Genomic DNA, 26857 nt, shown 5'->3' on the forward strand with positions numbered 1-26857 from the left:
AATTTTTATTTGCAATAAATACAACAGAGTCACATTTAAACTGGGTTACAGTTGTAAAGTTGGGAAGGACAATTACATTTGGAAATACCTCAGAAAGTTTCCCCAATGAAGACTATCATGCCCTTTTCATTTGATCAGTCCATCAAACCACTGCAACATGTTGCCATTTCTTTGGTGGAGCCTCAAATGAAGTTGTTGATTTGTGTTTCATATTTTATGAAAAGTATGTATCTTTAAATATAAACCCACTCTTGCCACATGAGAGCCATGCTAGAACTCATATAACCATGAGAGCCATGCTAGAACTGAGACCAACTGAGGGAATAGCAGTCTCATGTCTTATGTATCATGTGTCAGCTTACTCCATGCAAGTACGTGGAAGGTAATGGCCGACAAAATTATCTGCCCTATTTAATTTGTTTTATTTTACTTTTTCTTTCAATTTTTTTTTCAAATGAGCATAGTTGAATTTAGATGAGTTAAATGCTTATATAGTGTGACTCTACAGTAAACGAATGAAAGGGATCTTTTTGCTTAATTTACCCAAATAATTGTCAGAGTTTTATATATGCTTCAGAAAATATATGCATGCATATATAAGTTAGACATGTACAAAGCAATGGTATGTATTATTTTGTGTGTATATGTGTTTACTGAAATTTGAGAATAGAGACAGATGTTACGGTCATTGCTCTCTGACATAAAAATCAGTGTACCCAAAAAGAGTCTGAATTTATTAAAAATTGGAAAACTGTGAGCCCAGAATTGTTTAAGAGGACAAGGAAATTATATTATTACTAGTTCCCTGTAACTTTTCATATTCTGATTATTGTCTGTCTTAACAAATTTAATTAGATCTAACAATAATATCCCTGCCTCTATCCATGGTGTAACTGCTTTGATGTATAGCATACATGGGAGATAATTAAGAAACTTAGATAATGCAAATTTATCATTTTTTGTACTATAATTATGAGTAATTGAAATCATGGTCTTTGCTCACATCAACAATGATCTCCAAATCATATGTAATCTTGAGCTACCTTAAAGCAAAGAGGATCTCCAAGAGTGCAGCAGAATATTCACATACTCATTTATTCATTCAACAAATGTTCATTGTGTGTCTGATATATGTCAAGACAGATAACTTCCAGTTCTCCTCAAACTTGTATTCTAGTGGGGAGGAAGAAAAAATAAATAAATGAATAATAAAATTACTTCTATTAGTGACGAGTGCTATAAAAATAAAGGAAAATGGATAGAAATTGACTGGAAGTGACAATAAGGCTGTATTGCTTTAAATCAGGGGTCCCCAACCCCTGGGCTGCTGACCAGTACTGGTCTGTGGCCTGTTAGGAACTGGGCCGCACAGTAGGAGGTGAGTGGCGGGCAAGTATGACTGCCTGAGTTCCTCCTCCTGTCAGATCATTAGCAGCATTAGATTCTTATAGGTGCACAAATCCTATTGTGAACTGCACATGCTTGGGATCTAGGTTGTGTACTCTGTATGAAAATCTAATGCCTGATGATCTGAGGTAGAACTGTTTAATCCCAAAATTATCCTCCCTCCCTCAACCCCCCTATTGAAAAAAATGATCTTCCACAAAACTGGTCCCTGGTGCTAAAAAGGTTGGGGACCACTGCTCTAAGGGAACCTCAAATACTCCTTCCTTATCAATGGCATGGTCTTGTGTAAGTCTTTAACATCTCAGGGAATGTGACTTCTAAGGTCCTTTTCAACTCTACAGTTCTGCTTCTATAGCCTCTTCTCTGATAAATTAATGTGTTTCAAAAATAAAATTTCTTGCCTTCCTCAGTTATATCCTTCTTTAAAAGTTTGAAAACTGTTACTTGTAGTTGATCATTTATTTTTGTTCTTTTAACTGTGTCATAATTCTACATTCATATAGCAATATAAGACAGTGAGGAAAATAACTTGTTACTAATTAAACTTAATTTATATAAGTTCATTTAAGTTCCAGTGACCAGGGGAACTTAATTGGTCAAAAAAAGATAATGTTTTTAATGGAAATTTTATGACTAAGTTCATCTATTTGTAATTCTGAAAATTTTTTGTGCTTGAATTTTCAAGTTATGAATTTCATTTTCTCTAAGTACAATTATATTTATTAGCATTACTTAACTCAGTGAAAGAATTAAACACAGTTTAATTCCTTTCGAGAGTCTAACTAATGCCTGGTGATCTGAGGTAGAGCAGTTTCATCTCCAAACCATCGTTCCCCACTCTCCGCACCCCTGCCCGCAGTCCTTGGAAAAACCATCGTTCCCCACTCCCCGCACCCCTGCCCGCAGTCCTTGGAAAAACTCCCTTGCATGAAACTGGTCCCTCCAGCCGAAAAGGTTGGAGACCGTGGCATTAGATGGTATGTCAAAGAAGGCCTTTCTCAAAAAGTGAAATATGAGTTAAGATATGAATAAGAGACGGAGCCAGTCACATGAGGTTTTTGAACAAGAGTGCCCTAAAAGTGCAAACAGATAGTGGAAACACACAGAAGTGACAATGAACTCAGCTAATTGGCAAAGTATATAGATGGCTACAGTGGCTAGTGGATGACCAGATGAACAGTACAAGATAACCGTGGAGAAATAAATGAAGGCCAAATCTTGTAGAACTCTGTAGACCTTGGTAAGAAGTTTGGATAACATTCTAAGTTCAAATAATAAGGATCAACCCTGGAAAACTCAGAAATCATCACCAACAGGATCTCAGAATGGTATTGCATTATATGCACTCCGTTCTTTTTGTGCTATGCCACCTATTCGTGTTAGTGGGCTTGGTGGGTCAGTACTGTTACAGGTTAAGAGAACAGTCTTTGAAATTCAACAGACATTTGTTGGAATCCTGGCTTATTTCTTCTCTAGGTATGTGTCCTTGAGAAATGACTCAACCTTTCTAAGTTTCAGTTTCCTCTGAGTAGATGATAATAATATTACCTACCCCTTAAGGATTTTTTGAAAATTAAATAATTATATAAACCACAGCACCATGCAAGGTACATTTTAAACAGTCAATAAGTATTAGTAATTTCCATATTATTATGTACAAGATAGGGAAAAGGGAACAATACCTAATATAGCTCCAAAATATACAATATTCATGCTATTTAGAGCATTTGTTTAATTGACTTAGTGTGACAAAGTTGTCTCTTTGGTCTTGTAATTTTTATCATTTGTTAAACTATGTAGCTTTGTCATAGCTGTTACAAATGCAGAGTCTGCTTTAAGGCAAATTCTATTTTGCATATACACAAAAGGAGATAAGTAGTTGAATTTTGAATATTTTAAAAGAGCATCACTGGAAAAAATTTTTCTATAAAGTCATGGATTTGGATTAAAGATGTATACCAGAAAAATCTTTTTAATACTTAAATATTTATCTGTATAAATTGTTTAATACTACGTTCTTCATATTTTGCCAGTTAGCTTGACTAATATTCCAGTACTATTTTTTTTTCTTCAGAGAAAATGACTACAAGAATGAGACAGTGTAAAAATAGAGGACTTCTCGGTGCAGAATTGCTCTTTTGCTTAGGGTGATAGAATGTGAAGAATTTCTCATTTGCCTTTACTTTCTCTCCTTGCTATGCTGATGCTGTTGGAGTATAATGATAAGCATAGTCAAAACAGTAACAATTTACTATGACTTTATAATTGAATCAATTATTACTATTGTATACATCTATTTTAAATAACATCTTAAAATTTAGAACAAAAATTTGACTCATTAGAATATCATTGAAGTTAGAATTTCGGGGGCAAAGGAAGAAAAATAAAAATATTATTTTTCAATGGCAGTCTTTTATATCATTCCAAAATTTGAGTGAAACTTATTAGATAAATATTCTGGCTAGTGCCGCTTACAATTATAACCAAAAAATGTAAAAGAATCGGGTTTATTTTTCTTAGCTTCTATTCTTTGTTTCCCTATCATTTTCTAGTAATAGGGCCCAGATCAAAACATCAGTTTGGTTTAGAAAGCATATTTAAACCCATAAATAGTTATTTTGGTTATTTGCTCTAGGGTAATGTTTCTATAGATATATTTATAATGGCAGTAAAAGGTAACATGATGATATTGATGAAGATGATAGCAGCTATCCCCTATTAAGCACTTAATGTGTACACACCATTTTTGTCTCTGTCTCTCTTTTTGTCTTCCTTTTTCTCTCTGTGTGTCAGCATCATAATTTTACTTTTTAAAATGAGCAGAGACAGACCCTGGCTAAATACCTTGCCTACATCTGCTTGTCAATAAAGAACAGAACCAAAATTCAAACCTGCTTTTGACTGACTCTGAAGTTTTCCTCTCCCTCTACTATTATACCTTTGATAAAGTAATGAAACAGATTTATTCAACAACCTGCAAATGTCAGCCTAAGACACTTGATTTCCATCAACATTTTAATACTTTGCATTGCATTTTAGGTTTTATAATGATTTTTTGACTGACATCTTTGTATCTCCAAAATCCACAAATACGTAAATACGTAAAACTTGATTTTTTTTTTCCTTTTTAAAAGATCAGCAACAAGTTTTAAGTTAATAAATGCCCTGGTGGGCCAGGCACGGTGGCTCACACCTGTAATCCCAGTACTTTGGGAGGCTGAGGCGGGTGGATCACTTGAGGTCAGGAGTTTGAGACCAACCTGGCCAACATGGTGAAACCCTGTTTCTACTAAAAATACAAAAATTAGTCAGGCGTGATGGCATGTGCCTGTAGCTACTCGGAAGGCTGAGGCAGGAGATTCCCCTGAGCCTGGGAGGTGGAAGTTGCAGTGAGCCAAGATTGCGCCACTGCACTCCAGCCTGGGTGACAGAGTGAGACGCTGTCTCGATAAATAAATAAATAAATAAATAAATAAATAAATAAATAAATAAATAAATAAATAAATAAATAAATAAAGCAAGAAAGCAAGCCCTGGTAACAATGAGAAGGCTGCACAGGGGTTTTATATGTACAGTTTTACAGTTTCGTTTTTCAGAATAGATTTTTTTTGCCAACTCTACCACCACTGGATTTGGTGAACAAATTATTTAGTCACAGATGAGGGCCAAGAAATTAGAAGTATTTATTATTTTGTATATTCATATATAAATATAAAATAACAAAAATAGTCATGCTTACCACTTTTGGCTAGAATTAACAATGATTTAAAGGATGATAGAATTCAGATTGTTAAGTATTTATATCAAGAGTTGCAGAAATAAGATTTGAGTTCTTTATTAGAATAGTGTTTCTCCTATACTTTGGCATTGCAAATAACTAAGCATAGTAGATGCTCAGTAAATGAAGACTGTTGTTATTAGTAAGGAAATGCTTGCAGATACTGATTTGCTTGAAAAAGCAAAAGGTTGTCATGTACTCTGCCACTCACTGAGCTGCTTGAGATTTGGTTACCTGGTCAATAAATTACTCTTTAATATGGTCATAATGCTGATGACAATGATGTTGATGGTGACAAACACCTAAACGTGTTTAGTATATTGAGGTATCTCACTTAGCGAAAGTCATTTAATACCTTAGATAGTCCTATATGTTAGGTATATTAGGTATATACTAATTGTATGGATGAGTAAACCAGATATCAAGGCTTGTAAATGAAAGAGGAAGGCTAGCTATAAAGTTCTTGTTCTTCACAAATACAAATAGCATTTTGTAAGATTTAAAAATAAATATATGTAAAGCACTTAAAGGTTAATTATCATTTAGCTCTCAATTAGTAGTTTCTATATAAAAGGTTTTCGTTGTGCATTTGAGAGAACTTTTTCTTTTATTTTAATTACAGATAAACAAAAGACCTACACGTATTTCAAATATTTACAGAAGATGTAAGTGATTTTCCATAATGTTGGTGATTCTCATTTTTAGCCAGCTTTGTCATTTAATGTTGGTATGCTTTTCATATAATCCATTGGATATCATGTTTCTAAAAGGAATCTGTATTATTGATTTTAAAGATAAATAGCTTCAGTGGAGAAGACAAGTTATGCGTAAAACACCTGTTAACACAAAGCATGGAATAAAAATAAAGGGCCAAAGACGAAGACATCAAAAAATTGCCAACGTCTTCACAGTTACTGATATTTCTACCATTTCTCTTATGCTTTATTGAACTGGAAGGTGCTCATTCAGGAATTTCACATTTGTAGATATTTAGGAAAAGTACTTGAAAATTTATTTTTTTTAATTCCATCATAACCACTTAGTATAAAAGCAGGCATGCAAATATGCTGGGAGAAATTTCAGGTCTTCTTGAACTTTGAGAGAGACGTCCATTTTGGCAGAGGAGGAAGGCACATATTTCTATGAATTTATATGAGCACCTCAAATTTGGGTGCTAGTCTGAACTGCCAGACTTCAGAGTTTTCACATTTTTTATATACCAAGGTGGATTAAAGCAGCCTATTTGTATAAGAAATATTTTTGAAACTGTTGACATTTGGCTACTGTTCTTTCATCCACTGTTTTGTAGTCTTGACAGAAACTTGGTTTAACTTGCAGAGAGAAAGTGAAAGACAGAGAAAGGTGTCTATATGAAATGCCCCGGAGAGAAGCAGAACTCCAGTAAGGCAACATTTAGGCATTGAGTGTGACACTGTATTAACCTTTTTAATGGATGTATGTAATAAAGTGACATGTAAATGGAGCACAAGGGGAGATATGACACTATATCTGGAAAAGGATAAAACAGTTGGTTGAATACTGGGCTATTATAGCAGTTTGCAAACCTTGGATAAACTCAGTCAGCGGTTGTATAATTGGTTATTCAATCCCGACCCTTGTTCACAGCTCAAAGCCAGGAACACTGAGACCTGTTGCCAATTTGAGTGAATATAGTGACTGTACTCGGCCGGGGCCTAACATTGGAGCCAGGCCTTTTCCTGTGGGCTGGTTTCCACCATGTCTGGGACTGGCTCAGTGACAGTAGGTCTTTTGTTGTGAAAGGCTGGCTGGTACTCCCCTCCTTTGCAAAATGTCTAACAGCTACACAAATATAAGAAAATAGGAAAAGGGACTTACTGTAGCTTTTCTCTTAGTAATTTAATGTGGAGTTATTAGTTTTTCTTTTTTTTTTTTGCTCCATTTTTGGGAAAGTCTGTGTTAAGTAAACTTAAAAACTGATATAAAAGCTGCTTCTAGATAAGAATTGAACCTTGGTAGTCCCTGATTAGAATATGATATGTATGAAGAAATTTATAGTAATCTGATTCACAAAAATGGATTTCTAAGTAAGAGATTTTACTTTTTCTCCTTTCTCTTATGAAAGTTCGTGTACTGAGAAGACTGTTTTTATTGATTATCTATCTCCACTGTGACAGAAAGATATAGTATGCTTATAAACCTGTTATGTATTTAACTTTATAAAACAAGCATCCCACCTTCCCTGCCCAAACCAACTGAATAGAGACCAACAAACTAACCATTTACTGTTTGTAGTCTAGTAAAACTTGAGAAATAAGTCAGTGAAGATTTTGATTTAACTACATGGGATAAAGAATGCCCAGTCTTCTTACACTGCCCAGTTCATAAAGGAATCTTTAACAAGCTTGTAGTATTTGTCAGTTAGGTGCTGCTTACTGATAGGAGGACAGTTCCCAGCTGCAATCAATTATGCTTCCATTATTTCTGTTGTTTAAACCTGCCTAGGAATACCATTCAGAGAATTTCACATAATGTGTATAAGTTCCATAACAAAGTAAAGAGCATGTTGGAAAAAAAAAATCTGCAAAAAGAATTTTTTTCCTGAGATTTTTAAAATAATCTTTTTGTCGCTCTCTCCCCTCCTAGATTCCACCTTACACACCCAGCATTTATGAAATCACACACACAGTGTTTGATTTAATGCAGGGTTGCAATTCAATCAAGAAATTGCTGAGGTCATATAAAATAAATGGCTACAGTACTTTTTGGCTCAGTTATGGCCTTGATAATTCAGGGTTTTGTTTTTGTTAATTGAGTAGTAGTCGCCTGCTTTGGGTGGGTGGGGTAAGGGGGTGCTCCTAAGTATCTTTGACTATACATCATTAGAAACAATTTGGGGACTAGAAAGTGGTGGTCTGGCAGGAGGGAAGAGGTCAGTTTCTGCCGTGGATAGGGGAAACAGAAAGAGGTGGTTCTGAAAACATGATAGGACAAAGGAAAACGAAGCAAATTGTTTTTTGATAGAAAATTAATCATTGAAAAGTGACTGGTTATTGTGAGGCAAAAAAAAAAAAAAAAGAGGGAGCATTTAACTTGAAATATATGAAAAAAAGCACTATAGAAACTCCAACAGAGGCCTTTAATGGAAAATACACCCGGCCATCTCATTATAAGTACATCCCTGGGAGCCAAGTGTTATGAGCATTAGTCAGAAGGTGGTATTATAAAAAAATTGATTATAATCAAGCTGAATGTATTTAGGCTTAATAAAAGTATTGTTTGGAGGTAGTGAGTATCATGGCATAATAGAGACCTCTTAGTATTGGATTGTTCATAAGTATTGTATTTCATAATGTTGATCTTCAGAGACCTTTACTTCCTGATGGGAAAACAGGAACTTATAATGGTAAAGAGAAGATCACAGAGTTGTAGACCAGCCCGTATTAACCCCAGAAAATGCAGTTCAACATGTATCTTATCATCTTAATTTCTCAAATATTCTTCTAGTTTATTTTGTATTACAATATTGTATATAACAAACAGATGTCTCCCTTAGGTCACTGTTTGTAATTTAGTAAATCGTAGGTGTCCAACTGGAGAGCCTAGAGCTGCTGGTGAAGAATGAATGCTTGAGATGCCTCATTAATTTAATGTAGGTAAGAGCTGGTGGGCTTAAAGGATTTGGTAGTAGCCCCATAGAGAACTACCTACAGGTAATTCAAATAGTGTGAAATAAACTTTTTCCCCTCATTTTTTTTCCCTTCCATGCTGTGAAACTTCACTGATCATTATTTTTTAAGTATTTTATATGTACATCAACAACAGAAAGGCCAAAATATGTATGGAAACAAGATTCAATTAAGCTCAAATCAGGTACTTTTAAAAGGTGCTGGGTTTAGTTTTTAAACACCTTCATTTGGCACAGAACTCTTCAAATGTTTGGAGATTTGCTTTTGCTGCTTCATAATTTCTGAGGGTGCTACTCTATAAGCTGAACAATTTGCTAAGAAAAAAAAAAGAGAGAAATAAATAACCCAAGTTTTATGTCTAGAATTATGGACTAAAATAATACATTGACACCTACTCTGTGATAGGAAAACTTGTTAGATTATGTATCTACTTTAATGTAATTTAAACATTTTGGAAGTTTTCTTATGAAGAATTTAATACTCTCATTATACGAAGTAATTTACCTTTTGTTCTTTGGTAGCTACCAGGGAACAATGGCGTTTTTGTTTCTTTCTTTAGAAATGAAACATTTTATTTTTAATCTCATAAATGTATGTTTTAAGTAGGTAATATGCCTTTCAGTGTTGATCCCTGTCAAGTAATAAAGATCAATTTTGATGATTATAAATTTATTGCAATGACTTACGTGTTTCACTTCCCAGATTTCTTAAGTGAAAATATTTGCCTTGTTAAAAAAAAAAAAAAATGCAACTAGGTGATGAGCAGCTACTGTAGTTGGAATTTCAAGTTGGAATGCTTGTAATTTCATTGAAAATCTCAACTCTTATTATTGGAACACTGTAATTTGTAAGAATGATTCAAATATTTGTTTCTAATTTATCCTAATTATTAGCAATGTTTCATTGAAATCATCTCCTTTGAAGAATTGGGAAACTTTTTCCGATTAGTTGAGGCCGGTGAAGTTTTTTTTAAACTTTCATATTCATCCTAGTGTTTACTTTGGGTGAGAGACCTAATTGTTCTGTAAAAGAGACCCTGTTGGGCTGAGACAAAACTGCCATAGCAGGTTCTTGGGTTTGTTGTTGTTGTTGTTGTTAATACCTTAGAGAAGATTCCCAGAGGTATAAACACCTTTGAGTTTCTGACATGTGGAACACAGACCTTCAAGGCTTTAAAAAAGACCCTTTCCAAGTTTGTAAAAGCTTGCTCTCTGACCCCTAGGTCAGAAAATTGGGTGGTCTCTTATTTTATTGGACTCATCTATCCCTTTGAGATGAAATACTGATCTATACCTTAATTTTTTAGCTGCTTATGTTTCATTGCACTTCACAAAAACCCCTAGAATGTTGTAAGTAAGCATTTTTCTACCTTTTAAAATGCCATTCTTTTAAATGGGTGACTCATTAGGAAAGCACGGAATCCATGGTGTAGTATGGTGAGCATCCTTGGAGCGCCCCCTGCCCCACCTGCTATGTTTCTTCAGATACATTCGTAATGAGGGGTTGATTTCAAATTTTATGTAGATATTATACATTAACGATACTAAATACACATGTGTGTGAAAGAGAAAGATTTAAGTGATATATATCTACAGATCTGTATCCTTATAATTTATTATATATATAAAATAAAATTTATATATGTAATTATATAAATTTATATATGTATATATAAAAGAGTGAAGATGTTCAACATTTACTTCTGAAAAGATCAGTGCAGGAGAAATAATATTCAATAATAATCTTTCTCTTACCTTCCCCATATTTCATTATCCTTTCAAATATTTATATATCATGATTTCCTCTCAGTTACTAGATGTGAGGCATGATTTTATGGACATTACTCACTGATGTTTTTAAGAATATAGAAGGAATAATCCTTCAAAATGTTGTTGTCCTGTAGAAATCCCTGTTAGTTATATTCAAGATATGTAGACTATTTTATTTTCTACCATGCCACCCTTTCCAGGATTCATAGTTTCTGGTCCTGCCATTCCCTTAAAGAGTTCACACAGGGAATTTTCTGAATAAAGAGGACATTATCTCATTTGTTCTTCTCTGATTCATCAAATTACTTGTAACATGATTCTACCATTCTTCTCTGAACTTACTTCACCTCAGTTCTTAACAATTCAGAGACGATGTTCTGGTCATTTGGCTGACATCTCAGGAGTTTCTCTTTTCTGTTTGCAACTTACATAAACATATGTATGCCTTTTATGTGTATAGTGCATTATGTTGATGAAAATATGTATGTGTATGTTTCTGTTTTTTTGAGACAAGGTCCATTCTTGCCCAGGCTGGAGTGCAGTGGCACAATCTTGGCTCATGGCAGCCTCTACCTCCCAGGTTCAAATGATTCTCCCACCTCAGCCTCCCAAATAACGGAGACTATAGGTACTCACAACCATGCCCAGCTAGTTTTGGTTTGGATAGAGACGAGGTCTCCCAATTTTGCCCAGGCTGTTCTTGAACTTCTGGGCTCAAGAGAGTCTCTTGCCTTGGCTTCCCAAGTGCTGGGATTACAAGTGTGTTTCTAATATGTGATCACATGATTCATAATCTCTTTAAGAGTTATGCAAAATCTTTGATCAAAATACATCAGTAAATCATTTTCTTCATTTTCTCCTATATAATAGATAATTTATGTACAGTATTATCTCCTTAGTAGTTTTTACTGCATCTTACTTTGGTTTTTTTTCTTGCATTAAAAATGTTACATTTCATGAAGTTGTAAAACAGCAAATATATTGGAATATATTTGGATTTTTTGTTGATAATATTTAATATTTAATTATAACGCATGATAGTGTGGTGTTAGTGAAATTCTTTTAACTTTCTGAGAAGAATTCGGTAGATTTCACTCTTTCACATCTTAGTCATTTTAATTCAAAATTTTAAACATTTGTCGTGATGCTTTTATCCATATTTTAATAAACCAAGTCAGTGTTTTCATCAAGGAATTACCTCAGGTCTTAGAAAAGTTCCGATTCCTGGGATTCAAACAAAATATAATGAACCATACTCTCTGATGGCCCTGGAATTTTGCATTTTAAGAAAGCCTCCTATGATTTTGAACTTTAGGTGGGTAGGGTTCAATTCTATTATGCTCTTGATAATATCCTTCATGCCTGGAAAAATATGTAGTATATATTGTGTGTTGAACTAATAGTCTCTGCTATTCTTATCTATATAGTTTAAATTTAACTTTATATTGTTTATGTGATTCCATTATTTTCCTCATTATAGACAAGATGAGAAATTGCTCCCATTTTTGGTTGCCTAGTAGAAATTTTTATAGCAGGTTTAACGATGACCAGAAGATTACTTTAGAACTTTTACTTTATGGGAATACTGCTATAGTGGCATTTAGAAAAGTCTGTCTGCGCATTTATTTATTTATTTATTTCACTAATTTAATAATTCAAGTAAGGCATCGTTAGCTCTAATTTTGCCTCAATAAATGAAACATTTGGAAAACAACTCAGTGACACTATAGCAATTTGAATAAATGATTTTAGTGATGGTCACAATTGGTATATCTTCCTCAGGAGATGGTGAGTTTCCTAAGGTACAGAGGCCATGTCTTTTTGTTCTTATCACAGTGCCATAGTAGGGGCTTACCCAATGACTGTTAGATAAATGGATGAATACACAAATAAGATATGATGCCTCTTGATCCTTTGTCTCTGTGTATGTGAGCATGCATGTTTGTGTGAACTGTGCCAAATGAAGATGGCAGTATCTATAAAGAAAGTGTATTTTAATTTTTAAAGTAGTCTAATAGTTCTAATAGTACTTTATGCCATTAAAAGCAAAGATAATACTTTTCATAAAGTTCAGAAATTAAATTAATATGTCAATAGGTTGTACATACCTAATTTTATACCCACTGCCTTTATCATTAACAATGGGAAGTCTCTGGTGATACAGGAAAAGTAAAACTCCACACTCTGCTTTTCTCTTTTTCTAAGTATCCAGGCTTCCTTTAATTATTTATTGTTGCTGTTTGTTTGCTTCTTTTTTATCTTATTTCACTTATTCCCTCTAATATGAAAATACTTCTTCCAAGGAAAACTCTAACAGGCTTTTTTTTTTTTTTTTTTTTTGCTGTTTTACACTTTTGACTTCACAGCAGCATCATAGCTAACACATGACTGCAGGTTTCATTGTTGATTAGATTGTATCGAAGTTTGTGAACATTAAACGCCCTTTTGCAAATAAAGCTATTGTATTTTCTTACCTAAACTTGCTCTGAAAATGACAAAAATGTGAAATTCATGAAAGTTTATAAGAGATCATATAATAAGAAATTGTTAAGGCAGATGGACTACTTTGGTTGAGAAGGCTATATATGTATATGCAAATTTTAATACATGATTTTAAGCAAATCAGAGGGTTTTTTTTAAATTTTGAAATCTGATTCTATGTATTAGAACATAAACATATAACTTGAATTATAACTAGCTTTTCAACTCAACTAGTCAACTACCTGCATATCACAATCTTTGATTTATCATATGAATCATGTCAGCGTTTATTGTTCATGTTTTCAGACATCTGGCAGGCTGAGATTGTAATTTGTTTTCACATATATTGTGATGGAGAAGAATCAGGATATGTAGTGGTTTATCAGGCTGTATGTGCTTTAATTCTCACTTCTAGTGGTAAAACATTCTGTCATATTTTTTAAGTATTGAAATTCTTATTCTAATATATGGTAAATGGTTTTCTATTTCTATACATTTTGCATCTTCTTTATCTCTACCACCCACTTTCACAATTTTGAATAACAACAAAATTCTGCAAATATTAATTTTTGTTCTTAACATGATCTAGACATCCAATTACACAAAGTGACTATGTGAATTCACTTTTTATAAGTAGGATAATTGCTTCATTTATAATTCAAATACATATTTAGGTAGTTTTTTCTTGAATATATCAGGAGGCATATATAAGTTGCTCAGAACTATGCACTTTCATCTTTACTAAGCTGCAACATGTTTAAGATATCTTAAGTTTTTCCTCAGTTTCTTTATAAATTTTCCTTGTGAATTTAACTTTGTTTTTAAATGCCTGGTTTCATATACTTTATGCCATAATGTATAGCTTATAGTTCTTACAGTATTCTTTTCTATTTTTTTGTTCTATCTCACATGTACCCAGTTGAGAAAATACTATTTCAAATGGAATATATGGAAAATAGCAGAGTTATTACAATTAGTCTGTAAGAAAGTTGGTTATTTGATGGATGAACAACAAAAATAGTCATGAAAATCTTTTGTACGAAATATTTTAATTTTTATAAGTGGACTGTTATGGATGCATCATAAACATTTTTCCTCCCAATATTTTATCAAGTTGTTTTTGCTTTTTCATTCTGCTCCTCTCGCCTTAATAACTCCCCTATTCTCCACTTTCACCCTTCTCATTGTAACTAATAGCTAGAATTTGATTCACGTCTCCCCACCCACACTCTGCTGACATCATAAATTATTTGAATCCAAATGGACAATATTCATTAGCTGTGCACTTTACTGAAAGAGCCTTAGACAAGAGTGCTGCACTCTCCCATTTTTATTAAAAGTTAAAATGTTTTTGCTGTCAGGAGGGTTGGGTGAGTTAGCCATGATAGAGGACAGGGCTCAGTGCTAATATATAAAAATAATAACTATTACCATTGGTTGAATGACCCTGGGAAAGAGCACTACAAAGCTATTTGTTGTTCTCTTTCACTTGTCAACAGCACTGGCTTAAAAGCTTTAGATATTGTTGAGGACCTAATAGAACCTTTGGGAAGTTCGAAAGACAACTGTCAAAAAAAAAAAAAAAAGGCAAAGATTAATTGAGCAATTTTGTATTTGTGCTGTTTAAGGCCATTTTATACATTAACTTAATAGAAATGACACCTCCCCAGTCATTCATACTTACTACATTCCTTTATCATCTTTATTGATATGATCAAACCGAAGAAGTCAAAGGAATGGTAGATAACCAAATACATTAATAGTAGGTTGTTATTATCATAAAAATGGGTACGAGTAGACCTATCACTCTTTGATGTAACTTTTGATTTTGGGATAGTTTTCGTAACAGGCAAGGTGAAACATATTTTACTTGATTTTTTTTTGAAATTATTTTCTTAGGTTGTTTTATAGTAAGTTGTAGTTGTAATGTTAGTCAACATTTTTGGGTGTCACTATGTGCCTGGCACTGTTTTAAGAGTGTTACATAAATTATCTCATTGACTTCTCACAACAACCATATGAAGTAAATGCTGTTATTGGCCTCTTTTGCAGGTTAAGTGAATGGAAGCATAGAGAGGTGACATTACTTGCCAAAGGGCACAAAACTTAATAAGTGATGGAGTTGGGTTATATGTGACATTACATTATCATTGTAAATATTTAGTAGTAAAACATAAAGGAAGATCGAGCTAAATCTGGAAATCACATATCAGTATGCATTTTGTTCATGAGTACTAGCTCTTCAATTTCTTGTTGAAATGCTTTTTGCTGGGATTTAATATTTGAACTAAGAACAAAACAAGGAGTTGTAGTCTATGTAAGAAAATGCAGTTACTTTGTGAATGATGGAGTGGATGAAACCATCATTATTCTATCACGTATGAATAATGCCTATCTTTTAATGGAGATTTTTGTGTAGAAAATATGTCTTGTGAGGAGTAAACCTAAGGTTATTGATATGTAGTAATGATACCGTATTGATTATGGCATAATCATGTGATAAAAGACATTCTTCTAAAATGTGATATAACACCAATTATAATTGAGCAGGTTCAGCTGAAGCAACATGAAAATTTAAGCCTATGACTAATTATTTAAGTCTTACATTACATTTTTCTAAAAACTCCACATTAAAAATTGTAAAACTTGAGTCAGCCAAAGACTTTTTTTTTTTTGTATTAACAAGCTCTCATTAATTTTCAAGTGGAAACAAACAAATATTTTGGCAATACTAAACGTAAAGTATTTCCAGAGCTTAATTCACTTCAGGACAATCACATATAAAAATGAGGCTTATCTAAATCTTAATGCTATGGAATTTCTTGTGTGTTTCTATTGTTTGTTGTGGTATGTGTTATATTACGAATTTTTTAGAGGGAGGATTCTTGCTATGTTGCCCAGGCAGGAGTGTGGTGGCTATTCACAGGTGCAATCAAAGTGCACTACAGCCTCAAGCTCTTGACCTGAAGCAATCTTCTTGCCTCAGCCTCCTGAGTAGCTGGGACCGTAGACCCACCACTGTGTCCAGCTTATTTTTTTTATATTTCCTAGAAGAGCTTGGTATTTCCAGTGGCAGACTAGCTGTAATACTTGACTAAGGGGACTCTTATGGGGCCATCTGGTTTTTAGTGTGTAAATAGCTTTCCAGATATGTAAAAGTCAATATTACTTACACTGTGCTATTTAATATTTGCTTCCGAATATTGTGTAGATATGCAGCTATTGTCAACATGAATTGAACTCTTACTGATATATGATTTCCAGATTTAGCTCAATCTTCCCCTCAAAAATAATTTTGTTATAAGTAACTTAATAAATAGCAACATATGAAATTGTAATTAGCCTTTTGAAGAAAAATAAATTTGGTTAAATAAATGCACTAACTTGTGTTTACTCTTCAGTTTCATGGGGCTACCAGATGAAAGCTTCTAAGAGTAGAACATCAGGTTAACAGTGCCTAATTTAAAGAGAGATTATCGAGTTAATAATACCTAGCTCTAATACAGATTAGCCTCCAGTACCCCCTATCAAATAATTACTAATTTAAGACAGATGAAGTGAATAAAACAGAACTACAATTTCATTTTTCAAGAGTTTGGCCATCTATTTAAAAAACTTTGTGGTAATATGTAATATACTGTCAAGAACGCTGAACTGGAAATTGGACTGCAAATTCTGCCTTTATCTTTATATAGGTTTGTGATATTAGTCAAGTTATTTAGCATCTCTAATTTGTACTTTTTTAGTCTGTAAGATGAAAAGTTTGGTCTAAACCAGTTATTACCCAAATTGTATTGAGCCATACACACAGTCATCTCCCAACACTAATTTCCTTGGTCAAATATATTAAAAATACTATGTAATCTGTACCTAGCTTAAAAATTGCCAATCTGTTAGTACACAAAATGATCTAAGTCTTGTAAAGAAGAAATATAGATTTGTTTAGTGTTAATTAGATTTGCATGACAATCGAATGTTTATGTCATTTTAGTTTTAAGTAGCCAAACCATTTATGTTCCATTTATGTCAGATATATGTTTTCCTCAATTGCTTTTATAAAATGCTTATTTAAATGATGTATAAAGACCTTTTCAGCTCTACAATTCTTATTTTATGACATGAATAGTCTACATATGCTTTTACCTTTTTGCTTTGAAGGAGATACTGGTATATTTTGAAATCTAGTTCCCTCCAAAAGACAACTTCCATTCCTCAATGTGTACACTATCACATGTCAAGAATAACACAGCTTAGTTTCAGCTACATAATTAAAGTATAAACAGTGATAGGTTTGGTATGACCTAACTCCTTCAACTTTGTTTAAAAGTCAAATATTATGCATAACGTACTTTTTGCTTGTTCGAGTTTTCAGTGAGCTCTGCCACAGCAGCTGAAGGGAGATTAAGAAAAAAAAAAAAAGCCTACATAAACACAAAGCAAATACCTGAGCTTGTGTGTAAAGCTACTGCACTGGAGCGAATGTGGTTTAATTCTTGGCACTGGCAGCTTGTTGGAGAATTACAATATGTTGGCATGAGTCTCTAGGTCTCATTGTTCCAGATGAGGGAGTCGGTCTTAAGAGTGTTTGGCACTGAAGGGAAAAAGGAGTGAGAGTTATAGGGAATGAACAGGCCCTAAAGAGGCAGGATGCTGTTGTAACAATGGCTGGCACAGTTGGGGGGGCCATTCACTGGTGGGGATTGCCATAGGCATTGATGTGAAGAAGCATATGTGAGCAAAAGAGGCAAGGGTGAGAAGGGAAAAGCAAGCAAATGTATCAGAAGGGTCCTGTTGGCAGAAAGAAACAATAGTAGTCCAGTTAGGCTCATTTAATATTAGTATGTTGATGATGAAGGGTATATTTTATTTCTAAATTATATTATAGCTTATTTCCTAACTTTATTTTATGTTCTCTTTTAAAATATATGCATTTACCTTTCCCCTAAAGAGACAGATCCTTAAATTAAGAGAACCTGGTTTTATATTCCATCTATTCTACTTACTGATGAGCTGATGTTGGGCAAAGCATCTTTCTGAGCCTTAGTTTCCTCATCTGCAAAATGGATATAACAATCATATATGCCACTGACAAAATTGTATCTGGCAGCATTCTGTAAATGGAAATGCTATGCAAATAATAATTATTAACTCACACTTATTTTAATATAAGGAACTCGAGTTCTTACTTTGAAGGTAATCATGATATTCCAGCACTTGGGAGAATGAACTCTCAGGAGAAGGAATTTTTGGGAGAATGAGTGAAGTGAAAAAACATGATACATCTTAACATGAAAATAGATGAAACTCATAAATATATATACCTACTGTGTACCCACAAAAATTTTTAAAAATTAAAGGAAACTCTAGAGTTTGAACATTTGCAAATAACTAGGCACCCTACATACCATATTCATAGTACAAAATGCAATTCTATCTTTGTGCATTTTTTAAATCTTATTTTAGAAAATTAAATATTTAATAGATAAGTACTATCTATTCACTCTGTGAGCAGTGAAGCAGCACTTACATAACTTTGTCAAATTTCACTTTACTCATATTCACACATTAACAAACAGATGTATTGTAAATATTGGGCTTCTGCCATTTGGTCCTTTACATTTTGAAACATGAATTTTCTACTGTATCTTTACCATTTTCAGAGAAATTTAATCACTGCTACATGTCCATTCTTTGTGCTTATTGTTATGAGATCATTTCTTACAGTTATTTCAAGAACTACCAATGGAAATTGTAGCAGTTGGTAGAGTATTGAATGTGGATTTTTTGAAGATCTTTGCTTTACAGAAATTCAGACAGAGGGGTGAAGTGGGTGAAATGATGTCTTTTTTTTTTTTTTTTTTGAGACGGAGTCTTGCTCTGTCGCCCAGGCTGGAGTGCAGTGGCCGGATCTCAGCTCACTGCAAGCTCCGCCTCCCGGGTTTTACGCCATTCTCCTGCCTCAGCCTCCCGAGTAGCTGGGACTACAGGCACCCGCCACCTTGCCCGGCTAGTTTTTTTGTATTTTTTAGTAGAGACGGGGTTTCACCGTGTTAGCCAGGATGGTCTCGATCTCCTGACCTCGTGATCTGCCCGTCTCGGCCTCCCAAAGTGCTGGGATTACAGGCTTGAGCCACCGCGCCCAGCCCGAAATGATGTCTTTATGATCCCCTTCCCTCCTCCCTCCCACAGGCACCCCCCCATCTAGCCAGTGTCACTGTCTTGGAGAGAACCCAGGTTGTTTGATTTATAGCCCAATATTCCTTCTACTATATAAGTAAAAGGAATCATTTCATTGTATATCTCTGCTATATACTCATAGGTTGTCACTAAATTATCCAGAATCCTAGATGGCAAGGCATGTAATTGGACCACACCCTGAAAACAAAAACTGTAAAAAAGCCTACCTTTTAATTCCACAGTTGCTGCTCACACATATGTGTTACCCTAGAATGTTTATCAAGTTTTTACTTCATCCATCCAAAGGAGTTAGTAAGAATTGTTTTTCCTACTATCCAGGACTGTTTTGTAGGTGAAATGAGGGAGAGTGTATGCATGTGTGCGTGTGTGTGTGTGTGTGTTTTACTTTTGTGTTGCCCTAACAGAATAACACAGACTGAATGATTTATAAAGAAAAGAAATTTATTTGTCACAGTTCTGGAGACTGTGAGAAGTCCAACCTCAAGGTGCTAGCATCTGGTGAGGACCTTCTTGCTGCACCATCCCATGGTGGAAAGCAGAAGAATAAGAGAGTGCACGCACAAGTGTCAGATGGAACTTGTACCCTGAAGCCTTTCTCTAATCAGCCTTAATCCAGTCATGAGGGTGGAGCCCTTATGACCTAAATACCTTCCATTAGGCCTCACCTCCCAATGCTTTTGGATTAGGGATGAAATTTTCAACACATGCTTCTCTGGGGACCCATTCAAACCATAACAATGTATGTGCTACAAAGAAAAAAGATTTTGGGATCCAATAGGTAGAATTGAGCTCCACATTGGGCAGGACATGATAACTTCCTAAATTTTGGTTTCTTAAATGGTAAGACAGATGTACCAATATCTGATTCAGCAGATTACTGTGAGAAGTTTGAGATACCACATGTAAAGGACCTGGTACTTTGCTTAGCACTTAGCCCTATAAATAGTAGCTATTATTATCATTTTGTTGTTGATAAGAGAGTTAGGAATGTGTAGGAAAAAAAAAATAACTTAGTTCAAGACCTCAATTCTGCCCATTACATTTTGTGGAACCTCAGAGCAATTCTCTTTTTTCTTTTTGCTGGTGCTTCTTCATCTCTTTAAACCCGTAACATAGATGTAATAACACAATTTAAGTCTTCAATTACTTATTATCATTAAATGAGAGACTACAGATAAAAACCTCTAGCATAGTTCCTGGCACGTAGGCTGCTAAATAAATGTATTTTAATCTGAATTTAAAGTATATACCTCATCCAAGTTGTAAGTATGAGTGTCTTTATTCATCCACAGACATGACAACTGTGAGTTAGGTATGTTTCTGATTTTACATTTTCAAAATAACTTAGTCTTAAAGAAGTTATTCTTTCTTTCTTTCTTTCTTTCTTTTTTTTTTTGTAGTGTGTGCTTAAAAGTCAAGTACTTGAACAAACTGGCTCTGTTTACCAGCCTTATATCTTTATGCTAGTTAATAAAGAGGCCAGGAATGTTCTGCAGGTTTCAGAAATCTGGCTGCTGTTTCTTTAACTCTGCAACTTAGACAGAAGACTTCTGTTTCTTTATGAGCACACTACAGTGAATATTTTGTCTAGCTGCAGGGGAAAAGCTTTGTCATGGACTTTGCAGACAATAGCCTTAAAAGTAAAATGGTCTGCTTTTGGTGCCTGGAGGTTCAGGGGCCTATTGTTAGTGCACAATGGATTTCTATTGCTGCATTCCTGCTTTGCAAAGGTTTGTTAGCTTTTAATGACTGACAGTACTCTATTGCAAATACCATATTGGCTGTGCCCTGTTTACATGCTACTCAAGAATTTTTGTAGAGTGCTGGAAAAAAGAAACAGTGGTGTTTGTTTGACCTACTCTGATAAGGTTTAAGAAATAATTTTACTCTCAAACTGTTTAGTGGGAATGTAGAAATGTTGGAAGTCCTTGCGGAAGTATTTCAAAGTTACTTTTAAAGCCTCAATGAAGAGAAATACTGGTTACAATATGAAGATATTTACTCTGTTTTATGACTCCTAGAGTTGCTGTTAATATTCTGAAACAATCCCACAGAGAAACTGGGATATTTTAAGAAAAACTAAAAGTAAATTCTTCAGTATTAGTTCCTTAAATGTGAAAAATAGAGCTATGTGTTTTGTTCCGAAGGAAAAAATTCATTTTTCGTTCATTCATTTCAACTGCATTCATTCATTTCAAATTCATTCCATAGGTAAATGTACATATATTAAGTTGTAAGCACATATACATATTTGCACATATGTATATATGTATACATATAGACTATGTAAAAAAGTAATCATTCAGAGCTTTTCACCATTTTGTTTTCCACAAGTTTCTGACATGTGAGACAGAAGTGTTCCATATTGTTATTTTTTTTTCCCAAGGAAAATTGCACTTCTGCTTTGTTGAAAACTCCACACAGGCTTTTTGACTCTGCTAGCTGACTGCTGTAAAAATGGGACCCTGGAAAAAGTAGATAGCATTAACTAAACATGATGATGAAGACTCTTTAAAATGCATTTTACTGTGGGGAAAATTAACCAGTTTCTAATAATATTGTGGTCTCTAGGCCAGAGGGTCTCTTTGATAAGTTAACATGTATGCCCTTTATGCTCCTAGTAGGAGGTAAACAAATGCCTGAACAAACACAACTACACATAAACACCAATGTGGAGAATGGCAGTGTATGTCTTAGATCTATATAATAAGTGTGGGTATTGTTATTTAGATGGAGCATACTGGGACACTTATCTTTTAGTACATTCCATTTTCTAAGTGAATGCTGTGCTAATCGCAGGATTGAAAGCCATTGTAATTGTGTACCCATCTAAGTGCTGACAAGAATATACAATTATATTGTTTGAAACAGAGTTTAATGTTTGGGAGTTTTTATTAGCATTTATATTTACTTATACATTAAAGTTCAACACAAAAGGAAAGGTCAAAAACTATGTTATATGTAGAAACAAATACCAGACTAAAGCAGAACCTTGCTTTCTAAAATGTGTGTGCCCTGTCCGAACACAAGGCATTGTAAAAGAGTGTGATACAAATCTGAAATAAGCAAGTAATAGATTTCCATTATATAGGCATTCCTCACTTCTCTAGATTTTGCAATCTTTTTAAAGCTTCTTTTATACCAACTTTTTTTTTTTTTTGCTTATGTTCGCGGTACTGGCAAATCTTACCACAGTGTGCTTACCGCCACATGATGTTAAACACATATTATAAAGTGGATGTAATTGTAAACACACAGAGGGATATAATTACATGTAGCAGATTTAAGAGCTAATTCTTTGCCTTTTTTTACTCCGCATTTTATCAACATAATTATTTTTTGACTGGAGACTAACACCCTGAAATTGACAAGCATCCATTATAGCAAGAATTTGTTCACCAAATTGAAAAACAATGAACTGCAAGGTTTATGTGTACCCATTGTCATAAAGAATTAGTATGGCTTTGTTCCGCAAGAGGAAGAAGCTAATGATTTTGAAACAGCAGGTGACAAAACACATTCTTTTTTTCCACCCCTGTTATCAGTTTTTTGATGAAGCCATTATAAAGTGGGGCTGGGATAGGATTGGCCTTATTTTTAGCTGATAGACTTTTAATGAGCTCCATTGTAAGGAGAGTCATGTTGATTTGCTTACTTCTTTTTTTCTTTACTTAGAAACCCCCAGTATTGAAAAGCTACTCTCAAAGGACTGGAAAGACAAGCTTCTTGCAATGGGATCGGGGAACTTTGGCGAAATAAAAGGTAATATAGTGTGATTATTTTGATCCAAAATAAGTTGATATTCAGGAATATTAATGGCGATAAAGTATGTCTGCCCTCACCTCTTCTGCTGCTTGCATTCTATGTGTTTGTGGTTTCTTCTTTCTGTCTTAAAGGAGGACATAGCAGGGTTCTCATATTCTTTCTTTCTTTGTGCCTTATGGAATAAATGATATGTTGTTTTCAACAGAATCACCCCACTATACCTCTAACAGGCTCTGATTTTCATCATTTAAAAAAAATTAAATTATTTATTTTATAAGTAAGAATGTACCTACAGCAAGGTTAAAAACTGTGTTTTATAAGATAATTTTGTACATTGTACATGTAAGAAATATGGGTGTGTATAACCTAAATTTAAAACCAGAAATGATGAATAGGGAGAGCATAATAGAAGGTTGTTTTGTACCAGTCAGGGTAACAATTTTGTTTTGGTTTTATTTGAATCAGCAATTACATCCAACTAAGAAAACTTCTGTGAAACTATTCATATCTTAATAAACTCCTACTAATAACGAGGGGAGAAGATTTAATTTCCTCATATAAAATAAAAGCAAATTATCCTTTCAATTAATTTAAAAGTATGTTTTCTCAAAACATGGTAGGCAATCTATGGTTTTCTATTTGTTGCTAGTAGGACACTTAAGATTCTGAGCTCTACAGTAGGATTTTGAGAAAGTCCAGATACTTAGTAATCAGTATAAAATATTTAGTTATTGGTTATATATTACTGTGCATAGTTTTGGTAGAGGCTAAATATATATTTAAAACATCACCAGATTTCTATTATTATACATGTGAAATATGTGTATAAATAACTTTTTTGCATATATGTGTCTGTGCAAGTGTTTTCCCAATGAGAGAAGCAATTTTCTCTCTGAAGGCTTTACTCCATCAGTGTATCCTGGAGAAAGGCAGAGCATCGGTCTTAAATGTTTGGCCTACATGACATTAACATCTGGATATCGAAACACTTCCGCAAAATGTTTTACCATATATTTCACTTTTCATGCAAGTCATTTGGAATTACATGTATTTAGGCTATGATTACTTGTGAAAGGGTGATGAGAAAATGAATTGGTGCTAATCAATAAATTCAGTAAACAAAATCTACAATGGAATCAAATTCAAATGAATGAGAATTGATATGCCTTAAATAGCTTGAAGACAAAGTTTAAGGAGAACTGAGAAGTTTCATCTTCAGAGGCTGCAGGTCCTTGATATTATTTTGATGGATTTTAACCCATTTACCCCTGAGGCATAGGATGCATTCTCCAAGGTTTTTTATTCTCCTCTGACCTAGGTAATAACTCACAGTAGAGCAGAGAAGACTGCCTTTTCCAAGCCTTCTGATCTCATTCCAATGGAGGACAAACATTTTTTCCCTCCCTCATTTTCCTTCACAAGTCAAACTTAAAAGCAGCTACAGCAGTGATGACAAGCTTAGAGGAAAGCTCGGCTGTCCCTTTCAGGCTTGCCTTGGGGGTTAGTTTAGGAAGCTACAGTACAATCACAAAAGAAGTTTCTGTCTTTAATTTTGAGTTTTTTAAGCTTCACATTCAGAGTACAAGTTAGGTTATTGTCCTCTGGTTCTGTTCAAAACACTGTTTTCTGATGCGTTTTAAAAGCAACTGTAGGTCTTTCTTCTGTTCAGGGCATGGTTATTAGGTGTTCAACTCAGGTTTGGCAGTAAACCTGGAAAACAGCACTGGGTTACTTTTCCTACTGACTGCCCATGACAGTTGCCATTACTATCCATTGTTCACAGGTGGTTAGAAAGTGGAGAGGATACAATAATGTGTACCCCCTCTGGGGGTAAGTGAATTTGACTTAAAGGTTCTTGGGGGGTCAGGCACAAAGATTATGTAGGGCCCAGGAATGTAGTTATCCTGCCACTTCAGAAGTCAGACAAGAACAATGGCTTAGTTGTTTTGGAAGTAATATTTTGAGGCAAATAAAGATGTAAGTCTTATGTTCTCCTATACTTGTTTAGTTGAGGGAGGGAAGAATAAGTAAATTTTTTAAAAAAATCTGAATATATGAATGTATTGAATTATTATTTATTAAGGTTAATTTAAAATAATATATTTAAAGAGAACCTTTGCATATGTTAGGATGTTTCCAGCCTTTGCAGTATTCACAGAGCCTTGGTGTACATGGAAACTTTTTTCCTCCATTTCTATTAGCCAGTTTCCATTTAATTTTTAATTAGTTCCAGGAGATGTGTGAGTGAATGAGTGTGTGCATGCGTGTGTGTGTGGCCTTTTCCCTTTTCTGAATATTTCTATAGCCAAGTGAGGACTGAGCTCTATTTTTAAGTGCTGTTTTCAATTGCTATCAGTGAATTCGTTTCAGAGCATTTGGACAAATATTACAATCATAGCTTGGAAGGGTTTAGAGAGGTGTTTCTTACTATTAATATTCAAAAAGTAAGAATGATAGACTTTTTAAAATAGGAAAAATGAATAGCATTTGATTTGGGGAGTTTAGCTATCAATAAATAGTTGTCATGCCCACTTAAAGTCAATCTCATTTTTCAAGAAACAATGTGAGTTAGTAAAGGTCACCTACTTCTGAGAGCATAAAGTTATTTTTCATGTTAGATTATTTTACCTGTTAGAATTTATGCCATTTTATGCTCTGGTACTTTGGAAATGTGAATTAGGTTTTAAAGTTACGTTAGAAACAATCCTCTAGCAAACACATGAAAAGGACACTCGATCTGGTTTTGCTGAACAAAACAGTTTGACTGAAAAGTTCTGCCAACAGCAGTCAATATAAGCTATAAACTGATTAGCTGCCCAAAGGAATTATTTGTTTCTTCTTTACTTGTCAGCGACACAGTATGACTGGTCAGTTTACAGAGACTTTTGCCCTTATCTATAGCAGAAGCACTGAGTAACAGTAATGTGAAAGGTGAAGAAATATAATTTAGAGTCTCATAGTTATTGAGTGCAGAGGGAGAAACAATTCCTGTACTCCAGTTAACAACCAATAGTCACACACAGATTCAGCTAGCATGAAATTCCATTACACTGAAGGTCATTGCATTGGTACCTCACCTGAGGATAGTATCTGGGGATCCATGTTGGCTTTAACTAATCTAAGCGGATCATTTGGTTTTCAACAAAGTAATTGCAAAATCTGTATTTTGCTGACTTAATATTTATTTGTAGAATTATAACACAAATATCTGCATGCAAAATACTCTCAATTGTTTTTATCTTGATAAACGCAGAGCTGTGTATGGGAGGTTCTCTGGCCAAGTTACTTTAAAAAATTCTAGACCAGTTTCTCTACCTGCCTTATTTCAAGAATTTTTTAAAGCCTGGTTTGTTTCCCCTCAGAATCTCTGATGCATTCTTCTGACCCTGGTCATACTGCATTAATTCAGGCCCACAAACTGTTGGATCTGTTTTTAACAAAAGTGCCAGGGGCATTTGATATAATTCAACAAATGGTTCTTTTGCAAGGCTATAATTTTGTGTATTCTAGAAGAAGGGCTATAAAGGCAAACACCAAACACCTCTAGAACTGCCAATAAGGGATTCAAGGAGATAATCCATTCAGCAATACTATAGCCTTTCAGAGCTCATGAATTAAAGACATATGCAATGTAGATTCAGTGTGTGGATTAAAGTAGATAATCTTTTAGGTGGCATGTAAATGTTTGAGATAGAAGATGTATAGAGTCAGTCAGTGGCTTGAAAGGGATAATTATGTCTAAATAACATTAGATGATTTGAAGAAAGCAGACTTAGAATAGGAATCAGATC

The 26857-nt window shown here is 34.2% G+C and overlaps 1 protein-coding gene across 4 annotated transcripts in view; it reads left to right on the plus strand.

Moving 5' to 3' along the window:
- Positions 1 to 26857, plus strand: part of SOX5 (SRY (sex determining region Y)-box 5) — a 1042185-nt gene that overhangs the window by 795888 nt on the left and 219440 nt on the right. For all 4 annotated transcript variants that reach the window (XM_011961452.1, XM_011961451.1, XM_011961450.1 and 1 more), the window contains one exon: positions 22977 to 23063. In XM_011961452.1, the coding sequence (XP_011816842.1) occupies positions 22977 to 23063 (87 nt within the window). The remainder of the gene's footprint in view (positions 1 to 22976; positions 23064 to 26857) is intronic.

The sequence above is a fragment of the Colobus angolensis genome, unplaced genomic scaffold (assembly GCF_000951035.1).
Source record: "Colobus angolensis palliatus isolate OR3802 unplaced genomic scaffold, Cang.pa_1.0 Scaffold550, whole genome shotgun sequence".
Lineage (NCBI taxonomy): Eukaryota > Metazoa > Chordata > Mammalia > Primates > Cercopithecidae > Colobus > Colobus angolensis.